The sequence below is a fragment of the Perca fluviatilis genome, chromosome 17 (genome assembly GCF_010015445.1).
Source record: "Perca fluviatilis chromosome 17, GENO_Pfluv_1.0, whole genome shotgun sequence".
Taxonomy (NCBI): domain Eukaryota; kingdom Metazoa; phylum Chordata; class Actinopteri; order Perciformes; family Percidae; genus Perca; species Perca fluviatilis.
Genome location: NC_053128.1, coordinates 8,059,035 through 8,080,298, shown reverse-complemented (window position 1 = coordinate 8,080,298; position 21,264 = coordinate 8,059,035). Strand labels below are relative to the sequence as shown.

The 21,264-nt window shown below is 40.4% G+C and overlaps 1 protein-coding gene across 1 annotated transcript; it reads left to right on the top strand.

Moving 5' to 3' along the window:
• Positions 1 to 6,956: 6,956 nt before the first annotated feature.
• LOC120545849 lies at positions 6,957 to 19,852 on the top strand. The gene is made up of 11 exons (XM_039780470.1): positions 6,957 to 7,247; positions 7,971 to 8,116; positions 11,149 to 11,213; positions 11,644 to 11,811; positions 11,886 to 11,990; positions 15,165 to 15,376; positions 16,250 to 16,395; positions 18,832 to 18,896; positions 19,327 to 19,494; positions 19,569 to 19,673; positions 19,769 to 19,852. Exons 1-11 carry the CDS (start codon positions 7,128 to 7,130, stop codon positions 19,780 to 19,782), a joined length of 1,314 nt encoding a protein of 437 aa, XP_039636404.1. The 5' UTR covers positions 6,957 to 7,127; the 3' UTR covers positions 19,783 to 19,852.
• The last annotated feature ends 1,412 nt before the right edge of the window (positions 19,853 to 21,264 follow it).

Sequence of the window (21,264 nt, the reverse complement as noted above, 5' to 3'; positions counted from 1 at the left end):
TAGTACAGTTGGTTTTTACACCTGATGCAAACACATGAACTGTAATGACCACATTTGGCCTCGTGGCCTAAAGGTTAAAGAAGCGAGCTTGTGACTGGGAGGTCGTTGATTCAATCCCCAGACCGAGAGATAAAATCTGGGTGGGGAAAGTGAAAGAGCAGCGTTAGACCCTCATTACCACCACTGAGGTGCCCTTGCGCAATGCCCTTAACCTCCAACCGTTCCAGTGGAGCTGCTCAGTGGCCAGCAGATCAGACTGTGTTTGTACTGGGCAGCTTCCAGGTATGAATGGGTAACTGTGTTGAATTTGTTCTCAGTCGACTTTATTTTTTATTTTTTATTCAAGTGGACTTGGGCATGGATGTATTCACGCTTATAAAACGAACAGTCTGGACGGAGTCTAGCAATTTTCACCCATTATGGCATGTATGTTTCTATGATAAATATTTTAATCATAAAAAAAATTAAATAAAAAAAAAAGATTTCTTGGCAGTGTCACAAAGTGTAGTCAGGCAGCTAGTGTTTCCTTATTTTTATTGTACATAGTGTGATGTTTTGGTTGTTTTATTGTATATAGCATCTTCTAATCAGGGGAGATGCTGGATGGGCACGAGGACGCGCTCCAGCACACCCGTAGCGCATCTCATAATGACTGGTTGACACGTGAGATTGAGAAGGGATAAATGTTCTGGTTGGGGAGAGCAGCCAGGGCAGTTGTGAAAACTCAGGGTAAAAACTATAGCACCATTTGTATCTTGTCTAAGAGATTTTTCATTTGGCTGGACATGGGTCCGTGCTTTGTCGAATTCCCTGCTTCGGACAAGGTGGTGACAGACTCTTCGATGCGTGGTGGGGGTAGGCGTCCTTATGGGCGAGAGCATTCAGCTGTCGGTAATCAACAAAAAACCTCCAGGTTCCGTCTTTCTTTTAATTAGAACGCCTGGTGCCGCCCAGGGGCTGCTGCTCTCTCGAACTACTCATTTCTCCAGCATGGTCTGTAGGAGGGACCGTAGTTCTTGGTACATTTAGGGGGCACCGGCCTGTAGCGCTCCCATTAGTGCGCCCAAAGTCTTCATCATCCTGAGCAAAAATAAAATTCCATTTTGAAAAAAGTTACTCCTCCAAGTTGGACAGTAAGGGACCCCACCCGAAGTGTCATCTTCAGCGGTCTCTTGGATGGCTCGTTCAGCCACCTCTAACTCCCCATCTGATCCTTCCTGCAACACAAGGTCATTAGCATCAATTTGTTCAGGGGATATCTGACAGACCACTTGCCACTCATTCTCACTGTCCAGGCCTTCTACCAGAGCTGTGTAGTGCATCTTACCAGTGTTCTCTTGAACATGGGTCTATAGTACCATTTCACTTTCACTATCACAGGCTGATGGGCCCCTCAGCACCTCAGTGGGCCCGGAGGACCCGCTTTACTTCCTAAGTAGTCTATATCGACCACGATTCATTTAGGGAAGTGCTCCGGTTCCGCCGGAAGATCCCCTGGATGTCCCTCATTTTCGGCCGGATGTCCGTCACCTTCCGCTTTCTTTGTGTTGGCGTTCTAAACTCTGGTCCATTTATGAAGACGATGGTTATCTGCTCCTCAGATCTCTGCAGGGTAAATCCGGACAGCTAGCTAGACTATCTGTCCAATCTGATGTTCAACAAGTTCCTTCCCGAGGCTATTTTGCAGAGGCACCATTATTGCGTCCAGCGCCTGGCGCCGCCCAACACACTTGTGATTGGTTTAAAGAAATGCCAATAAACCAGAGCACTGTTTTTTTCCTATCCCAAAATGCTGTGTGGACTAGCCCAACCCTCCTCCGCAGCGCTGTGGAGGAAGGTCTGGCAATGCGAGACTACTTCCTGAACACCAGTCCTCCAATACTATCAGGAGGAATAGTAAAGTTAGTCCCTGGCAACTTCCCGATTACTGTTGTGCAGCACTTAAGTCATGATAAATGGCAACCTATGATTGGTCGGGGTCCAGCTGTCTCAGCCACATCATTCATTTTATTCCTCTGTGATTGCATAATCTGGCACAGTTTTGATCATGGATTCAAAAATGCCATGTAGTCTGTTCAATGAAAAACTGGTGGTGAAAAAAATTTGCTGATAGATGTGGCTTTTCAAGATGTACTTATGTGCTCTAAAATAAAATTGGGGGATAAATTGACTGCCACCGAGGTCAAAATGAGATGCGAGACTGAGCTGAAATCTTTGAACATCCAGCATACTTAACAGACTAGTTTGACACCTAATTTATAACCCTTAATTTTCCTGATTAATTTTCCTGTCGCCTTGGTCTTAAGAACGTCTCATGTGGCTCGTGTTAATTTGATCTCATGGGGAGAGCCCCCCGTAATATCTCCACTTTAATTCTTAACGCTTCCTGTTCAAACTTATATTCCCGTCCTTTTCAATTTAGCTGAAGGCTTGAGCAGATGGAATTGGGCGACGGGCCGCAGTAAATGAATCGTTTTGGGAGTGGGACGTAATATCAGCAGCCAAACAATCGCACCTCCTCTTCAGAAAGGGCGACCTTCGACCGCGCGGCAGCGCAGCCGCAAACCCCGAGGACAAACCCATTTTAGAAATCATCATGGAAAATCATGTTGGCCGTGTGTACGGACAGCTAGGGACAGGCTGTATTACTGAACTCCCCCATATTCCCATAATAGAGACCACACAATGGCACGCCGGCCAATTCTCTGCCCCACTGTTAAAATGAAGCCCTATTCAGTTTTATGTAGGCCATCTGTAAGTCTACTCAATCCTAAAAATAAAGATTGAGTGGAATAGAACATATTCATCGCTCTCTGCTCTCGCTGTAGTTGGCTTCGAGCTGAATGGGATCTCTGAAAGGAGAGAGCTGAGCCAGAGAAAACACAGAGTGCCGCGCTGTGATTGACTCAAGGCCTGTGAAATAGGCTAAATCTATTATTCAGACTTATACAGGACTGTAGGGTGAAGCCCATACCTTAGGGGGAATAAAATCAATATTTGCAAAATGGCCTTTTGTACCGGTGCAGCACAGTAGAGCATTGTGATTGATCATTAGTTATTCCTCGCTACAATAGAGCCACGATATTTTATACTGTCTGTCATTGATCCCATTTTTTCTGTATTATGTCATGTTAGAATAATAACTGTTATACTAAGTAATGCTGTATTTTGGATTATTACACGGCTTTGTTATATACTCAATTATGGTCAATTACGGCATTCTACCGTCTGTTATTTCTGTAAAGTAGGCCGCTGCTATGAATAACAGACCGTTGCTGTGGACGCAGTACTGATCATAGAGTCTGGAGGACCCTTTTGAAATCTATTAAATCATTTTGAAATCAATATTTTGTGACAAGTTATTGATTTCTTTTGTAAGTAGCCATGTAATAAGTAGGATAATGTAGAGCGAGCAGGTTTTAATTGCAAGTGGATCCCCTTCAGGGTGATTCAAGACCTGCATCCCCCTGTTGGGGTTCTAATTTGCAGTAATGACCAGTTCGCTCTACATTATCCCTTACGTAGCATATGATATTAGCTTTTGTAGGGCCAGCCCAAGAACCTTTTGGGCCTACCTAAGCACCACACTGTTAGTGTCAGTTACATCTCAAGCTTTACGGGAGGGGTCTTCAACATTATTTAGGCCAAGGACCCCTTAGCTGAAAGAGAGACGGAGCAGGGACCCCCTACTATATATAGTGTATCAAATGTAGTTGCATATTAAACTGGGCCTACAATAACATTTAGCCTAAAGCCTTTACACGTAGGCCAGTCCCTCCAGAAAAACGTGATAATGCGATTGCATAATTCAATGCATAATCAGCCAAAGTCTGCATATTATGCGGGGTTAGTGACGTAATTACGCTGCTTTTCGAACATCATCGAAAAGCAGGGTGTTAGGGGAATCACTTTTTTTTCCTCTTTTTCATCAAACCGCAGTTTTTGTAAGTTCCCGCAAGTTCCCGCAATTTCATCGCATAAAATTGCTTAAATATCCCGCATATTCCATCGCATTTTTTAAGAAAATGTGCTGCATAATCAAGGATCTTTGCCTGCAACAATCACTAAAAAACTCTTTTTTCTGGAAGGACTGATAGGCTACCTTTCTATGGTGCATGTAATACTAAGCTTTTAAAATAATAAAATGTTGGCATTCACATATTTATACATCATGTTATTATTATTATTTAAAATGTTGCACGGTAAATCTTTAAGCTTAACTGTATCTGTGGATGGCTACCTTATGGCTACCTTAGCTGTAGACCTATCATCAATGTTGTGTACATTAATTTTTTTTTTATCTTTACAAATAATATCTTGGATTCATGTTAATGTAGCCTATATTTTCAAACATATACATATTTATCTTTTTTAAGAAAATGTGTTAATTTAGCCATCTTGTCCATTTAAATTAATTAACTAATACATTCATCTATAATTAGATACACTTAAATGTGATTTAAAAGGCAGGTCCACCACACCAAACAATGTGAATTTAGCTAGAATCGAGAGGCGATGTGGGAAGTAGCCCAATGCTTCTCAGATAAGCTAGGCTATAGTTATCGTTGAGCATGATTAATTTAGCTGTTTATTTAGCATTTTACTGCCTTATTCATGTGGGATAACAGGCCTAATTATTAAGAATCAAAATTGACGTTTTTCTATGACAAGAATCAGGCAAGGATAAGTAAGCTAGGATTAGGCTAGAATTTAGATTGAGCAAAGGTTAGCTGTGGTTATTACCTGCTAGGTTTTTAACAGCCTAAAACTGCTCAAAAAGGGAAATACATAGCCTTTAACTGACATGCGGCACAAGAACGGGACAGTTAGGTTTAGGAAAAGATCGTGGGTGGGGTTACAAAATGTATGTTTCAGTGATACGCGGGACAAGAACAGGACACGAACCCCGGTCTCCAGGGTGAAAGTCCTATGTTGTTTGACCCATCCACCACCCCAACCAACCTGCTTACACAGATTTTACGTATTTCTTACTACTCATTACTTGTGGCGCTTAGTACTAAATCAAGTTACACCGCCGCGTTCAAACTGCTGCTATGCCCGGTGCGTCCCATACAGATGCAAAAGGGTGATTTTTGCGTCGGTATTTGACGCTGAGAGCCACTGACCAAGCGTCAGTATTTGAGTTGGGAATAAGAATGGGTTGACTATTCTTAGTGAGGTCAAGACATATAGTTGAGTTCTTAAAAGTGGTAAATTAGAACACGCCCGCCGATAGGGGGGGACAAATGGGTCTGTTGTCCCGGGCCCACAGTAGGGGGGGGGGGGGGCCAGAACTGGGCCCTCATTAAATTATGGAAGAATTAAAAAACTTTTTTTAAATAGCATTGTAAAAGTATATATTGTTACATAGCTTGTTTATGTTGGATGGTGGTAAGAAAATTGGTTGACTTTGTTGTTTGTTGGGTTTTGTGGGTGGCTGATTATAACGTAACAGGCCAGCTCTAATGTTAACGTCCATTAGCTTGTATAAAAGCCTGACACAACAGGTTAACTTTGACAGAAACAGTTGAGTTTGGTAGCTCCATCAGTAAGGATGAAACAGAGAGAGATCCAGCTGCAGTCAGGTGACAGAGAGAGTGATGCAGGAGGGGCCCGCTGCCCCGCAACGGAGGGACAGAGTCAGGCTACCCGTGAGAGAGAAGAGAGAGAGAGAGAGAGAGAGAGAGTGATGCGGGGGGGCTCGCTGCCCTGTCGGAGAGTCTGAGCAGGATGGATCAGAGACTGATTACACACTTAATTTCAGTGAGAGATGTGAGGAGAGGAAGAGCAAGGGAAAAGGAGAGATCTGGCCGCGAGGGGGGGGGCCATCTAAGATCTCGTCCCGGGCCCAGGCAAGACTGTCAGCTGGCCTGAATTAGAATGTATTGAAGTCTAAAAATCACCCTTCGATAGAGGCTTTAGTATGATTAGCAAAACAGTAGAAGTATTAGTGGTAATGCATTGTGTTGACTAGTTTCGATACACCTAATGTTTCCATGCAGCCTTGAGCAGCGTGTTAAGGTAACTGTTACACAACAACAATATGAAGCCGAAACACATGGGACAATACGGAGCTGCAGGCGGCACAGAGGCAGGTGTTCTCCCAGCCCGGGGCCTTAAAGGGCCACCTGGCACTCAGGTACACACACAGTTACTGTATGAAGTGTAACTACATGAGCTCCCAAGAGCCAGCTCACAGACAGGGCAGCTCTACAACACACACTATAACACATACATGCACACATACACAACCAGTAGCTGAGGAGTCAACCTCTGCCCAGGTAGAATTAGTACAAAGTGGTACAAAGTAACTGGAACAAGCACTGGAATTCAGGGAATCAAATGGCTTATACATTGATAACTTTGACAAACACAAAATAGATTTTATTTTAAGTCACCAGCTGCCTTCAAGTCACAAGAGTTTATTTATTAAATGTAGACAGTTATAATGCGATCGCTGGTTTTGTCACACCTTGACTATAGTGCAAAACGTCTAGCTCTTCTCTTCACTGTTGATCCAGGGCAGGTTTTGAGGGCATGCATGATGCTTTCTCCAGCTGAAAGTTGGGGACAGATTTTTAAGCAATCTTCTCATCTTCTGTGGTAACATCTGTACTCTGGCCAGGCCCAAAAGCGGTCACAACATGGTCATAGCCTACTACCAGCTTAATAAGCATTTCAGTCTAGGGTAGCCAGTCCAATCTTCTTGTGTTCATCATACCATTGAGAAAGTTTATTTGGGCAAATTTTCATTTTTCTGAATTTATTGTGCATTAAGATGTGAAGCCATGACCCACAGTAAATAATGGAGTTTTTGATATTACAGCAGTATATGGCAAAGGTCACAGGCAACTCAAACAAATTAATAAATGATTAATCCACAAAAACAACTGTGTCGTTATGAAATCCTACACCCACAGCAAACCTTGGAACCCCATTTGAACCTGCAGAGAGGGATGCTGGCAGTGAAATATCGCTTGTACAACAGAAGCTTGTAACTGTGCCACTAGCAGCATCAATAAAGGCTGACCGCCTCTCTGACGCTCAGTCATCGTTACTTTCGTGACAGCTATCATCTGTGCTTGGTGGTGGTTGTTGTTTTTTTGAAGCTGATCAGCAGTAGCGTCATGAATCTGTGGCTCAGCAGTTATTTTCTGGTAGCGGGGCTGTTTCTGAGCAGCTCGGCCCTGACACCTGAAGAATGCCAACCCTTGGTCAAGCCTTTGCTTCTGACTGAACCCTCAGTGGTAAGCTTCATCGTTCTACTGCCTTGGTCTTTGGGTTTGTGTATTAAGCATGCATTAGCATTGAGGCATTAAAGCATTATTCAGCGTTTGGGAAAATTCTTCCACAGTTTGTGCCTCTCAAGGATCAGCATCACATTTGAGTCAGAGCTAAGCATGCATTTCTCTTAAAGATAAATAAATGCATGATAAGAAATACATATGTAAACCCTTGCACAATAAAAAAAATATTTTAACCAATTTCCCAAGATGTAACTCTGTTTTTAATCCAGGTAGCGACTGACTACCATTTTTGTTTGTTTTGAAAGATTTTTAGCATGCAGTGGACAAAACCTTTTTCATCCAGATGGTTGAGTGTTTGAGTATTCTTGAAATAGGCTTTTGTTAAACCAGGTTTTTCAAACATCCCCACATATGTATCCAAGACACAACCATTTTGTTTTCTGATATGTGTTAAATTTGCCTCCAGGTTTTTAAAGATGTGAGGACCTGTCATCTCAGCAGCTAACAGCCCAGCTGCTAAGGTGACTGGCTATGTGTCAGCAGCCCCTTAATGCTGTCTCTGATGTCTCCATTGTACTGACACTACCTTTGCCCCAAACTCTTTAAGTTAGTTCTAGGTACCTTTTGAAATTGTTGGTACTTTTGCCCTTATCCCAAAGTTTCAATAGCTATATAAATATTTATGTCGCTTGTGACTAAATTACTTCATGTTTTTGTATGCAGATATATGGCTGGTGGACCACTGTTGCGGGTTACGTTGATGGTGAAGGATTTGATGCCCTTCAGAAGGCAACAGAGAGCACCTGGATGAATGTCACTCAATCACCATCCAGCCCAAATGTAGTTGTTTTATCTGAGAAGAACAAGATGTGAGTTGATGACTGTACAAATACACAACATAATAATGTATGCAAATTATAATTAAGAAAACATTTGAGGGAAGAAAATACATATTTAACATTGTTAAAAGTGATCACTTTTCCTGCTTACGTCCATTATTCGTCATTTTTTTCTATATGCGGCTCCTGGCTCAATTATTTCCTAATAATAACATCCAGTTACACCACTATGCAGATGATACTCGGTTATTATCACTAAAACCTTTTCAATCAACCTATGTGTAGTATGGATCGATGACTGTTAATTTACCGGATAGTTGCTGCGCCGCTGGAGGTTAAGCTGGGTGTCTCACCTTCCAGTTTCTTTGTGTTTACGTTCTAAACTCTGGTCGCTTCGAGGAACAGCAACCTCCGAGCTAGCAAGCTAACGTTACATGCTGAAAATGGAAAGTTTTGAAGAAGGCCTGCTTGGTTCTTTCGGTTGACCGTACTGGTCCGAACATAAGACGACCCTGATTATAAGGAAAAATACTTTTTGAAGACCAAATCTTGTTTTTATAAAGAAAATAATTTTATTTGAAAATAATTCTAATAAAAACACATTGAATAAAACAAGGTAGGCTATTGTTTTTAACATCTTTTAAATATTTTTTTTAAAATAAAAGTGTCACATTTAAATGCTCTGGTAATGGGGATCCCATCAGTTCATTTTTTAGACACGTAATCACACACTCTCCTGTCAATCTCTTGAAAGCGGCCGCTGGTAAGATTTTCACTGGCTGTTTGTATTTAGATGGCGTATCATTGTACTTCCGTTCTAACTTCCAACTTTTAGGCTTTTTTTGTAGCTGGATTTATAATTTGTTGTGTGTAAATATGAATGTGGATAACGTTAGTGATATTGAGATGCTTGCTACAGTTACATTTCTAGTTATGAATCGGTGAAAACACGTTTTATTTCTTTTACTCCCGACTTTGTTCTAACGCTGCTGTGCGCTCCCTCTCTTCAGTCACTCTCTATCTCACTTGATCATAAAGTTACAGTGCTTTTGGGCGGTCGTTGAGGCTCCATCTAAAACTCTGCCATTTCGACTAGCTGTTTGTAACATTAAAATAAAATGGATTATGGATCATTTCATTTCTATAGTTATAGTTAACTTTACCAGCTGACTTCTCTATTGGCTGTTGAAACAGATGACGACCCTTGCGTTCTAAAAACAGCCTCTGCGACTTGAACAGCTGAAAGTCTATACCCCAAATATAAGAGGACACCACTTTTTCAGACGTATTTCCAGGAAGAAAACAAACGTATATTCGGACCAATATGGTCCTCTCTAACTGGAACATTTTGGGATGTCGACAAAGTACACAGTTGATACACTGGTAAGAGCAAATTACATTCAACCAAGTATCCAGTTCATTTAAATAGCTCAAGTTACTGTATTGTGTGAACAGTTAACTTAGTTTAATATTGTCTGTAGTGTTAATTTTGTCACCTATTTTCAATTTAGTCTTAGTCTTGTGCCAAATGTCCTTGTTAGTTTTAGTCATATTTAGTCATTCACGTATCTTTTTTTGTTAGTCAAGTTTTAGTCGACTAAAAGTCTCGTCATTTTAGTCTAGTTTAAGTCAAAAGAGACCCTTTTTGTAAGTAATTTCTGACATTTTTGATAACCATTTCAGTCAAACAGTTATATGTTATTTAAATATCGAGCCTCTTCCTTCTTTCACCAGTAAATTCCTGTTAAACGACAATAACAACCACTGCACGGGAAATGGATATTTTACAATAACTTTGAATACAGCATGAAGCTGGCGAGGCGTTTTTCAAGTGAACGCAACATATGTGTTTTTCAGACAACGGCAGCTGCAGACTGTCGTACGTCTCAGTATTGGAATCCTACACAGTGAAATACAGAGAGAAACGCAGGCATTTAAGTGGCACCGAAATCCGCTTTGCTATTCAGTCAGGTAGATAACGTTTGTTAAGGCACCTGTCGGTGCAGTAGCACCGGGTCTCGGTACCCAACCCTATAACAGCTGAATATTCTATTTCATGGTGAAAAAGTAGAGGTGATTGTAGACAAAAATGATGAGAGATTTTATCTTAGTTTTCATTTTATGCAAAACATTTTAGTCTCGTCTTGTTTCATCAACAATAATGCATGTTAATTTAGTCTTAGTCAGCGTTTTTGGACATTGGCGCAGTCTCGTCATCGTCTCGTCTTAGTCATGGAAAAAAAGACAAATGGTTCACCAAAACAAGTTCCTCCCCAAGACCATTTTACAGATCCACTGTCTTTGCGACTGGAGATTAGCGCCGGCCAAGACAATTTTGATTGTATTAAAGAAACACAAACAACCCTTGACCATGTGTGGAGGGGCCAGACCTTACTCTACAATTACCAACATCACAACACTGACACTGCTAATGGCCCCAGTTCACAGCCGCACTCCAAAGCTGTCCGATGCATCCTGGACAGTGGTGGTACGCTGCAGATAAAAGAAAGGAAGAAGGTTTTTTGAGGGGGGAGGATCTTCAAAACCTCCTTTAACTCTGTCTTTAATAGATTTATATTACTGATGAAAGGCCCATACAAGCTCTGGTTGGGTTTTTTCTTCAGAACTTGCCATTTTCAGCGTAAGGCTTGCTAGCTCGAAGTTTGTAGTTATTTCCCTTAAGAAAAGTGTTTTTGTGAACGGCAACACAGAGAGCGGAAGCAGAGGGACATCTGGATGTCAGGCAATTATCCTGGAAATGTACTTCCATTAATCCAGACTCATCCAAACCCAACATGAGAGCTCAGGAGTTGTATTTTGAATATCGGTAAATTACACACTCCTTGTCTGCGTTGGCTTAAAGGTCAAATCTTGATCTCGGAAGTAGTTTGATGAAACAATCCTAACTTAAGGTCCACTAACTAGCCTTTTCCAAGCTTTTATATGTCATTCAGTATTCATAAGTGAAGAAATCTAACTTTTTAAGATAACATGGATAAGAAAGTCATAAAACAGCTCTGTCAGAATATGAACTCACCTTTTCCTCTTGTTGTTTTCCTCAGAAATGGAACCTGTGTGGACATAGCTTTGAATTTAACTATTGATGGCAACACTGCATCAGGGTCAGGTAAGATACCCTATCAAACACAATACTGTTTTTACATGCTTGTTAGTCCTATTGGTCAGAGAATCCAGCAGTTCAGATAATTTTGCCTTCAGATACTTACAGTCTTTCACTTAGAGATGCCCAAAAAGGCTTCATGAACCGTTGTATCTGTTGATCTGCATGGGGTTGATCTGCATGTACTGCCAGTGCTGCAGTGACGGAGCAGTTTGAAAATCAGCATCAAGTTTCCCATTAATCTTTCATCCTGCTCTAAGTTGAGGGAAGTTAAATTCTTCCAACTTTTTAGCGGTCCAATCAAATGCAAAATGTGTGATTTACCACTCAAATATTCCGTTTCTCTAGAAAATACATCACAGTACAGACGCCAAAGGTGCTCCAATGTACATTTTACTGGGACTTTAAACTGTTCTGAGTTTGTTTCTGTCCTCAGTGGGCGACATGGTCTTTTCGGAATTCCAATTTCTGCCGAGCTGTGACAGCTGTTTCATCTTGAGCGTCAACACCACCGCCAGAAACCTCGACAAGTTATTACAGCAATTAAACATCAACATGGACGTTACAGGGGAGGAGGTCAACATTCGTGCCATTTATTTGATAGGTAGGAATGAACTAGCCTGAGAGAAAATAACATTTTATAACTAAAATACTAATTTATTTTTGCTATGTTTCCAGGCAGAGAGTCCACCGTGAAGGACTCTGAACTGGAACATTTCAAGCAGCAGGCGAGCTGCCTCGGCTTCTCCAGAGAACCAGACTTCATCTACGACCCCAAGAACGGTACTACACCTTTTAAACCTGTCTGATTAAATAATGAAATTAAGATGCTTGATGTCAGACAGAACTGATTTTTCTCTCTCTCTCTCTCTGCAGGATTCTGTGCTTAAGGCGAGGGCATGTTGACCAACTTTTATAAATATTTTAAACTATAGGCTAACAGACAAAAAGTGACTCAATATCAAACGTCTCGTTCATAGTTTTGGATTCATAGTCTAATAAAATGGTATAACACAAAGGTTCTCAAGCTGTGACTGTGTGAGCTAAAGATACTGTGTGAGGTGAAAGGGACAGGTGCATGCAGGTACTTTAACAACAGGAAGTGTTGGAGCTGCAGCTGTGACGCACATGTCGGGGAGCTGGTTAAGATACCTTATTACACTTTACAGACTGATTGCTTTAACCAAAAATCATACACTTTCTTGGAGTCACAACTCAGTCAAATCAGAACACACATTCATAAAAGAAACATTTTTAGATGTATTGTAGATTACACTATCCGAGGATAAATGAATAAATCTATGTTAGTTAAGGCTTGGATTAGTGTCACCAGTTACTGTTAATGTAACAAAAAAGGGAAGCCCTTAGAACAGTGGTTTGATGGTTGACTTATCTGAGGCGCCCTGCTATGATTTTGACACTTAAAAAAATATATATATAGCAGTTTAGTAATTAGAACCTGACCTTTTTGATCACAAGGAAAAAAGTTGTTTAAAATGCTTTGGAAAATTATTATTTCTAGAAAAATTTACATTTGAGGTAAATGGGCACAAACATGCATACACACTGGTAGTTTCCTTGTACTAATAAAGTGTGCAGTAAATGTGGAAAGTTTCCCTGAAACCATTCTTTCATTTATTGTTTACATGATGATCTTGAGTGTTCTGAATTCTGAATGGCTTCCATGCATACACGCAGACTTATATAGAAAGTCATGGTAGAACTGTCTTACATGTTCCTTCTTCTCTTGTAATAAACAAACTATAGAAAAAAATGGATGGAAAGGACATTGAGCTGATTGCTGTGGTCTTTTTACTAGTACAAAACAAAATTTCAGTAGTAGTTATTTGTCAACACACGTCAGTGGGGGCCGTAAAGGGGTGACTGTCCTACCCTGAAAAACTCTCCCAAACGTTGTTTGTACAAGCAGCAATCACAACCTAAATTTACATTTCAGGGTCGGTTGAGGCGATGGATTGGTCAAACATGCACAGGACTTTCACCCGTAAGACTGGGGTTTAAGGATAAAAGTAAACAGTGAGTTATTTTTTAACTTAAGCCGTATTCGCACAGGACTAGTATTACCAGGGGACCTCTTGTAGTTTAGAAATTACCCCCACACGTCTGTGTTTCGTGTGGCACATTCACACGGGATAACTGAGGTCTGTATTTTACTCAAATTTACAGACATCCCCCGAATATGATGTCAAAACTTTTCATTTATAATTGACAATGCAGCCAATTAGACCCCAAATCACAGAGATGCCGAAATATGGTAGGTCATTTGCGGGGGAATTATTGCTTTACAAATTACAGACATGACCGATTCGCAAGGGATTAAGATCACAGACAACCTCCGCAATTATTACAAATGACTGGAGGTCACCAGGTAATACTTATCCCGTGCGAATAGGGCTTTAAACTTCTCGTTCAGCGTCACGTGTGTAACATTCAGGAAGTGAAGTAACATCTGATTTTAACCCAAACCATGACCTTTTACTAAACTTAACTAAGTAGTGCCTAAACATAACCAAACTGCAACCATTTCACAATGTTAAAGAACTGTTTAAAATTGCGAACTTTACGTTCAAAACTGCAACCAATGTTCTCTGGTTTAGATATGATGTTGTATTAATGCCAATGCTAGGGGCGCTAATTTATGAAAACACTCCTGTGGGTTGTATTTGTGGGTAGGAACAAATAAACCATATTGTCATTGGTTTGGAGAAATTGTTGGTAAATTCTGTTGCAGCTGGCTGAGACTGACTGTATGAAGACTCTTACTTCCCAACAATGCACACTACCGGTCAAAAGTTTGGGGTCACTTAGAAATTTCCATTCCACTCCATTACACACAGAATACCAGCTGAGATCAGTTGCATTTTTTTTTTTATCAGGGCATCAGTTTTCAGATTACATTATGTGCTTACATAATTGCAAAAGGGTTCTCGACTGTTGTACAAAGAAGTGTCTGATCTTTAATGCAATATCTACATTGCCCCATTATCAGCAACCATTCATCCAATGTTCCAAAGGCACATTCTGTTTACTATTCTGATATCATTTTAAAAGGCTAACTGAGAAAAAACTGGAGAACCAATAGCTGAAGAGACAACCTCTGCCCATGTAGAATTAGTACAAAGTGGTACAAGGTAACTGGAACAGGCACTGGAATTCTGGGAATCAAATCGGTGGCAGCTGGTAGCAAATGGTTGATACACTGATAACTTTGACAAAAACAACATTGATTTTATTTTAAAAAGAAGAATTCAGCTGCTTTCAAGTCTAACTCAAGAGATTTTATTTTTTAATGTAGACAGGTATAATACAGTCGCTGTTTTTGTCACACGTTGACTATAGTGCAAAACGTCTAGCTCTTCTCTTCACTGTTGATCCAGGGTATATTTCGAGGGCATGCATGATGTTCTCTCCAGGTGAAAGTTGGAGACAGATTTTGAAGCAATCTTCTCGTCTTCTTTCGTAACATCTGTACTTTGGCCAGGCCCAAAAGTGGACACAACATGGTCATAGCCTACTACCAGCTTAATAAGCATTTCAGTCTAGAGTAGCCAGTCCTTGTGTTCGTCATACCATTAAGAAACTTTATTTCGGCAAATTTTGTTTTTCTGAATTTATTGTGCATTATGATGAGAAGCCATGACCCACAGTAAATAATGGAGTTTTGGATATTACAGAAGTATATGGCAAAAGGTCAATCCTGGTTTTAGCTGGATTTAAGCAGTCCTATGTTGGACTATATTCAATGTATGCATAGGTGGTCACAGGCAACTCAAACAAATCAGTAAATAATTAACCCACAAAACAACTGTGTCGTTATGAAATCCTACACCCACAGAAAACCTTGGAACCCCATTTGAACCTGCAGAGAGGTATACTGGCAGTAAAATATCGCTTGCACAACAGAAACTTGTAACTGTAAAGGCTGACCGCTTCTCTGACGCTCAGTCATCGTTACTTTCGTGACAGCTATCATCTGTGCTTGGGTGATTTTTTTCAGTTATATTTTGAAGATGATCAGCTGTAGCATCATGAATCTGTGGCTCAGCAGTTATTTTCTGGTAGCGGGGCTGTTTCTGAGCAGCTTGGCCCTGACGCCTGAAGAATGCCAACCCTTGGTCAAGCCTTTGCTTCTGATTGAACCCTCAATGGTAAGCCTTAATCGTTCTACTGTCTTGGTCTTTGGGTTTGTGTATTAAGCATTAACATTGAGGCATTAAAGCATTATTCAGAGTTTTGGAAAATTCTTCCACAGTTTGTGCCTCTCAAGGATTAGCATCACGTTTGAGTCAGAGCTAAGCATGCATTTCTCTTAAAGATAAATACATGCATGATAAGAAATACATATGTAAACCGTTCCACAATAAAAAAATATTTTAACCAATTTCCCAAGATGTAACTCAGTTTTTAATCCATGTAGTCACTGGCTACCATTTTTGTTTGGTTGAAAAAAAGATTTTTAGTGTGCAGTGGATGAAGCTGTTTTCATCCAGATGGTTGAGTGTTTGAGGATTCTGGAAATACTGTTACAACAGTAGTAGGCTATTGTTAAACCAGGTTTTTCAAACATCCCCACATATATATCCAACACACAACCATTTTGTTTTCTAATAGATAGATAATCTTTATTGTCCCATAGGGATAATCATTTCCACACATCTTCCTCTTCTTTCCATAGCACAGCACCACATATAGAACACATAAAACATAACACATATACAAAAACATCACATTAAGACACCCATATATAGACATATCAAATGTGCGAACTTTGCAATGCAACGGAGATGGGGGTTATAGTATTATAATTAATGTGTTCAATTCGAAACTGCCTCCCGGTTTTGAAGATGTGAGGACCTATCATCTCAGCAGCTAACAGCCCAGCTGCTAAGGTGTGCCCCAAAACTCTGTTAGTTCTAGGTACCTTTTGACATTTTTGATACTTTTGCCCTTATCCCAAAGTTTCACTAGCTATATAAATATTTATGTCACTTGTGACTAAATAACTTCATGTTTGTGTGCAGATGTATGGCAGGTGGAGCACTCTTGCAGGTTACGTTGACGGTGATGGATTTAATGCTCTTCTGAAGGCAACAGAGAGTGTCTGGGTGAATGTCACTCAATCACCATCCAGCCCAAATGTAGTTGTTTTATCTGAGAAGGACAAGATGTGAGTTGATGACTGTACAAATACACAATATAATAATGTATGCTAATTATAATTTAAGAAAACATTTGAGGGAAGAAAACACATATTTAACACTGTTAAACAAGTGCTAAAGGTGATCACTTTTCCTTCTTACGTCCATCATTCATCTTTTTTTCTATATGCAGCTCCTGGCTCACTTATTTCCTAATAATAACATCCAGTTACACCACTATGCAGATGATACTCCGTTATTATCACTAAAACCTTTTGAATCAACCTAAGTGTAGTCTGGTTCGACAATCGTTCATTTAACGTATAGTTGCTGCGCCGCTGGAGGTTAAGCTGGGTGTCCCTCACCTTCCAGTTTCTCTGTGTTTATGTTCTAAACTCTCGTCGCTTCGAGGAATATCAACCAGGATCCTCCGAGCTAGCAAACTAACGTTATATGCTGAAAATGTAAAGTTTTGAAGAAAAATTTGGATGGTCCAACCAGGCAGGCCTGCTTGGTTCTTTCAGTTGACCGTACTGGTCCGAACATAAGACGACCCTGATTATAAGGAAAAATACTTTTTGAAGACCAAATCTTGTTTTTATAAAGAAAATAATTTTATTTGAAAATAATTCTAATAAAAACACATTGAATAAAACAAGGTAGGCTATTGTTTTTAACATCTTTTAAATATTTTTTTTAAAATAAAAGTGTCACATTTAAATGCTCTGGTAATGGGGATCCCATCAGTTATTTTTTTAGACACGTAATCACACACTCTCCTGTCAATCTCTTGAAAGCGGCCGCTTTGAGGACCATGGTAAGATTTTCACTGGCTGTTTGTATTTAGATGGCGTATCATTGTACTTCCGTTCTAACTTCCGACTTTTAGGCTTTTTTTGTAGCTGGATTTATAATTTGTTGTGTGTAAATATGAATGTGGATAACGTTAGTGATATTGAGATGCTTGCTACAGTTACATTTCTAGTTATGAATCGGTGAAAACACGTTTTATTTCTTTTACTCCCGACTTTGTTCTAACGCCTGCTTGATTCTTTCAGTGAGTGGTTGTAAAGATTTACAACAAATATGTTTAGAGCATTTACCGTATTGGTCCAAATATAAGACGACCCTGATTATAAGATGACCCCCGCTCTTTCAAGACTCATTTTTGGAAAAATACTTTTTGAAGACCAAATCTTATTTTTATAAAGAAAATAATTGTATTTGGAAAAAAAAAATTATATAAAACAAGGTAGGCGGTTGCTTTTAACATCTTTTAAGCTTGGTTGACCATATGACTTTACAGTGCTTTTAAGCGATCGTTGAGGCTCTGTCTAAAACTCTGACCAGCTGTTTATAACATTAAAATAAAATGGATTATGGATCGTTCCATTTCTATAGTTATAGCTGACTTTACCAGCTGACTTCTCTATTGACTGTTGAAACAGGTGACGTCACATAAGCTCTAAAACCAGCCTCTGCAACTTGAACAGCTGAAAGTCTAGACCACAATTATAAGACTACTTTTTCAGACATATTTCCAGGGGAAAAAAAAGACTTATATTTGGAACAATACGGTACTCTCTAACTGGGACATTTTGGAACGGATTGGCAAGGATTTGTTGTCAACAAAGTACACACTTGATACAGTGGTGAGAGCTAATTACATTCAACCAAGTATCCAGCTAATTTAAGTAGCTCACGTTACTGTACTGCTGATTTAAATAGCTCAAGTTACTGTATTGAGTGAACAATTAACTTTATTTAATATTGTATGTGATGTTTTCTTTAGCCGGGTGCAAATGTTCCAACAAAACAAGTTCCTTCCCAGGACAATTTTACAGATCCACTGTCTTTGCGACTGGAGATTAGCGCCGGTCACAACAACCAACATCACAAGACTGACACTGCTAATGGCCCCAGTTCACAGCCGCACTCCAAAGCTGTCCAATGCATCCTGGATAGTGGTGGTATGCTGCAGATAAAAGAAAGAAAGAAAGAAAGAAAGAACGTTTTGGGGGGTAGGCTCTTCACAACCTCCTTTACCTCAGTCTTTAACAGATTTATATTACTGATGAAAGGCCCATACAAGCTCTGTTTGGGCTTTTTCTTTAAAACTTGCCATTTTCAGCATGAAGCTTGCTAGCTCCAAGTTTGTTATTTCCACACACACAGAGCGACATCCGGATGTCAGGCAATTATCCTGGAAATGTACTTCCGTTGATCCAGACTCATCCAAACCCAACATGAGAGCTCAGGAGTGATATTTTGATTATTGGTAAATTACATACTTCTTGGCTGCGTTGGCTTGAAGGTAAAATCTTGATCCTTTTCCAAGCTTTTAAATGTCATTCAGGATTCATAAGTGAAGAAATTTTAACTTTTTAAGACAACATGGATAAGAAAGTAAAAAAACAGCTCTGTCAGAATATGAACTCACCTTTTCCTCTTGTTGTTTTCCTCAGAAATGGAACCTGTGTGGACCTAGCTGTCAATGTAACCATTGATGGCAACACTGCATCAGGGTCAGGTAAGATACCCTATAAAACACGATACTGTTTCTACATGTTTATTAGTCCTGTTGGTCAGAGAATCCAGCAGTTCCGATCATGTTGTCTTCAGATGCTTATAGTCTTTTAATTAGTGATGCCCAAAAAGGCTTCATGAACCCTTGGTTGTATTTGTTGATTTGCATGTACTGCCAGTGCTGCAGTGAGAGAGCAGTTTGAAAATCAGCAAAGTTTCCCATTAATCTTTCATCCTGCTCCTGCTCTAAGTTGAGGGAAGTTTGTGTTGAGCCAATGCCAACAGCCCTCAGAACTGACCTAAACTCTTCCCACTTTTTAGCGGTCCAATCAAATGTGAAGTGTGTGATTTACCGCTCAAATATTCAGTTTCTCTAGAAAATACGTCACAGACGCTAAAGGTGTAAACTGTTCTGACTTTGTTTCTGTCCTCAGTGGGTGACATGGTCTTTTCGGAATTCCATTTGCTGCCGAGCTGTGACGGCTGTTTCATCTTGAGCGTCAACACCACCATCAAAAACCTCACCATGTTATTACAGCAATTAAACTTCAACATGGACGTTACAGGGGAAGAGGTCAACGTTCGTGCCATTTATTTGATAGGTAGGAATGAACGAGCCTGAGAGAAAATAACATTTTATATCTAAAATACTCATTCATTTTTGCTATGTTTCCAGGCAGAGAGTTCACCTTGAAGGACTCTGAACTGGAACATTTCAAGCAGCAGGCGAGCTGCCTCGGCTTCTCCAGAGAACCAGACTTCATCTACGACCCCAAGAACGGTACTACACTTTTTAAACCTGTCTGATTAAATAATGAAATTAAGATGCTTGATGCCAGAAAGAACTGATGTGTCTCTCTCTCTCTCTCTCTGCAGGATTCTGTGCTTAAGGCGAGGTCATGAAGTTTCGACCAACTTTTATATAGGCTAACTGACGAAGTCAAGAGACAAAAAGTGACTCAAAACATCAAATGTCTGGTCTGTAGTTTTGGATTCATAGTCTAATAAAATGGTATAACACAAAGGTTCTCAAGCTTTGACTGTGTGAGCTAAAGATACTGTGTGAAGTGAAAGGGACAGGCAGGGCCGGTGATTGCTATAGGCAGCCTAGGCGATTGCCTAGGGCGTCAAATGTGTTGGGGGCGCCGTGTCGCCCTTAGGTCTACTTCCCATTAAAGGGGTGATAGAATGATTATATAGGGTATTTCACACTGTTCCTTATGGTCTCCTAAGGGGGTCTGTAACATTGGTTGGGCTGAAAATGGCCTGGTTGATATTTTATTGGCCCTTATGCATCCCTGTGTTTTGGCCCTATTTGTAAGAGCTTTTCTTCCAAATATGGTATGTTGATGAATATTTAGATGAGCTGCACGCTGATTGGTTGAGCGAATTGCCATACACACACATTAGAGACTCGTGCTGATTGGTTGAGCGAATCCCCAATACACACACATTAGAGACGCGAAAGAATCTCATATTCCAGACACTGCAATGTTTCGTTACCAAATTCACTTCTGAAACTTTTTTATGCGAGAAATCAACTATATAAAGCTCAAATATGGGCCGTTTTACGAAAATTGATGGCTAATTGCAAATTTGGTAAGACGTGTCGGACTTTAGGAGCTCCACACAGTCTGACGAGAAAGCGGCAGCCTGCTGGGCTCCATTCCCAGCGCAAAGTCACCCTTTGTGGATTATTGCACTACGGGGCTCCGCGGCCAGCTGCTGGCATAACTATAATATATTTACAGTTTGAATTTCTTCACGGCACTGATATCACAGCTACCCCAAGGTCTTACAAAGCTAACGTTGTGTCCGATTTGAATTTAAGGTATTTTTATGAACTCAGGGTCTTGTTACGAGGAGCAGCTAGCTAACTAGCTATATGTCCCATTCAATAAAATGGTGAAATATCGCAGCTAGCTAGCTACACTTTCGGCATAACTATAGTACATTTACAGTTTGAATTTCGTCACGGCATGTATATTACAGGTTCCCCAAGGTCTTACAAAGCTTAGCTAACACTTGTCCGATTTTGGATTTCAATTCAATGCATTTTTGTGCATGTCAGAGTTAGGAGGAGGCTAGCTAGCTCTCATTGATGGACTCCAGCTCACCGCGGCTCTATCAATGAGACTCGCGGACAAGAGGCGTTTATTTCCCCGATTGTTTAAATAACTCAACACACATATCCATTAGAAGATTAACTGGAACCTGCGGGCTGCGGTAAGAGATTGCGGGCGTAACAAGCTCGCTGACCGCGCTCTCAGTCACTCACCAGCCGGCCGGTAGCAGGAAGAAGGGAGGGAGAACAGCGAACTGCAGGCCCTGGAGCTCTGTCAGGGCAGCGGCGTGTGGTAGTTCCAGTCATC

Bases quoted from the DNA above. Each gene is read 5' to 3' on its own strand.
- LOC120545849 (XM_039780470.1), top strand. From the start codon at position 7,128: ATGAATCTGTGGCTCAGCAGTTATTTTCTGGTAGCGGGGCTGTTTCTG. The intron at 7,248-7,970 runs GTAAGCTTCATC...TTTTGTATGCAG, and splicing joins TTCTGACTGAACCCTCAGTG to ATATATGGCTGGTGGACCAC. The intron at 11,812-11,885 runs GTAGGAATGAAC...CTATGTTTCCAG, and splicing joins TCGTGCCATTTATTTGATAG to GCAGAGAGTCCACCGTGAAG.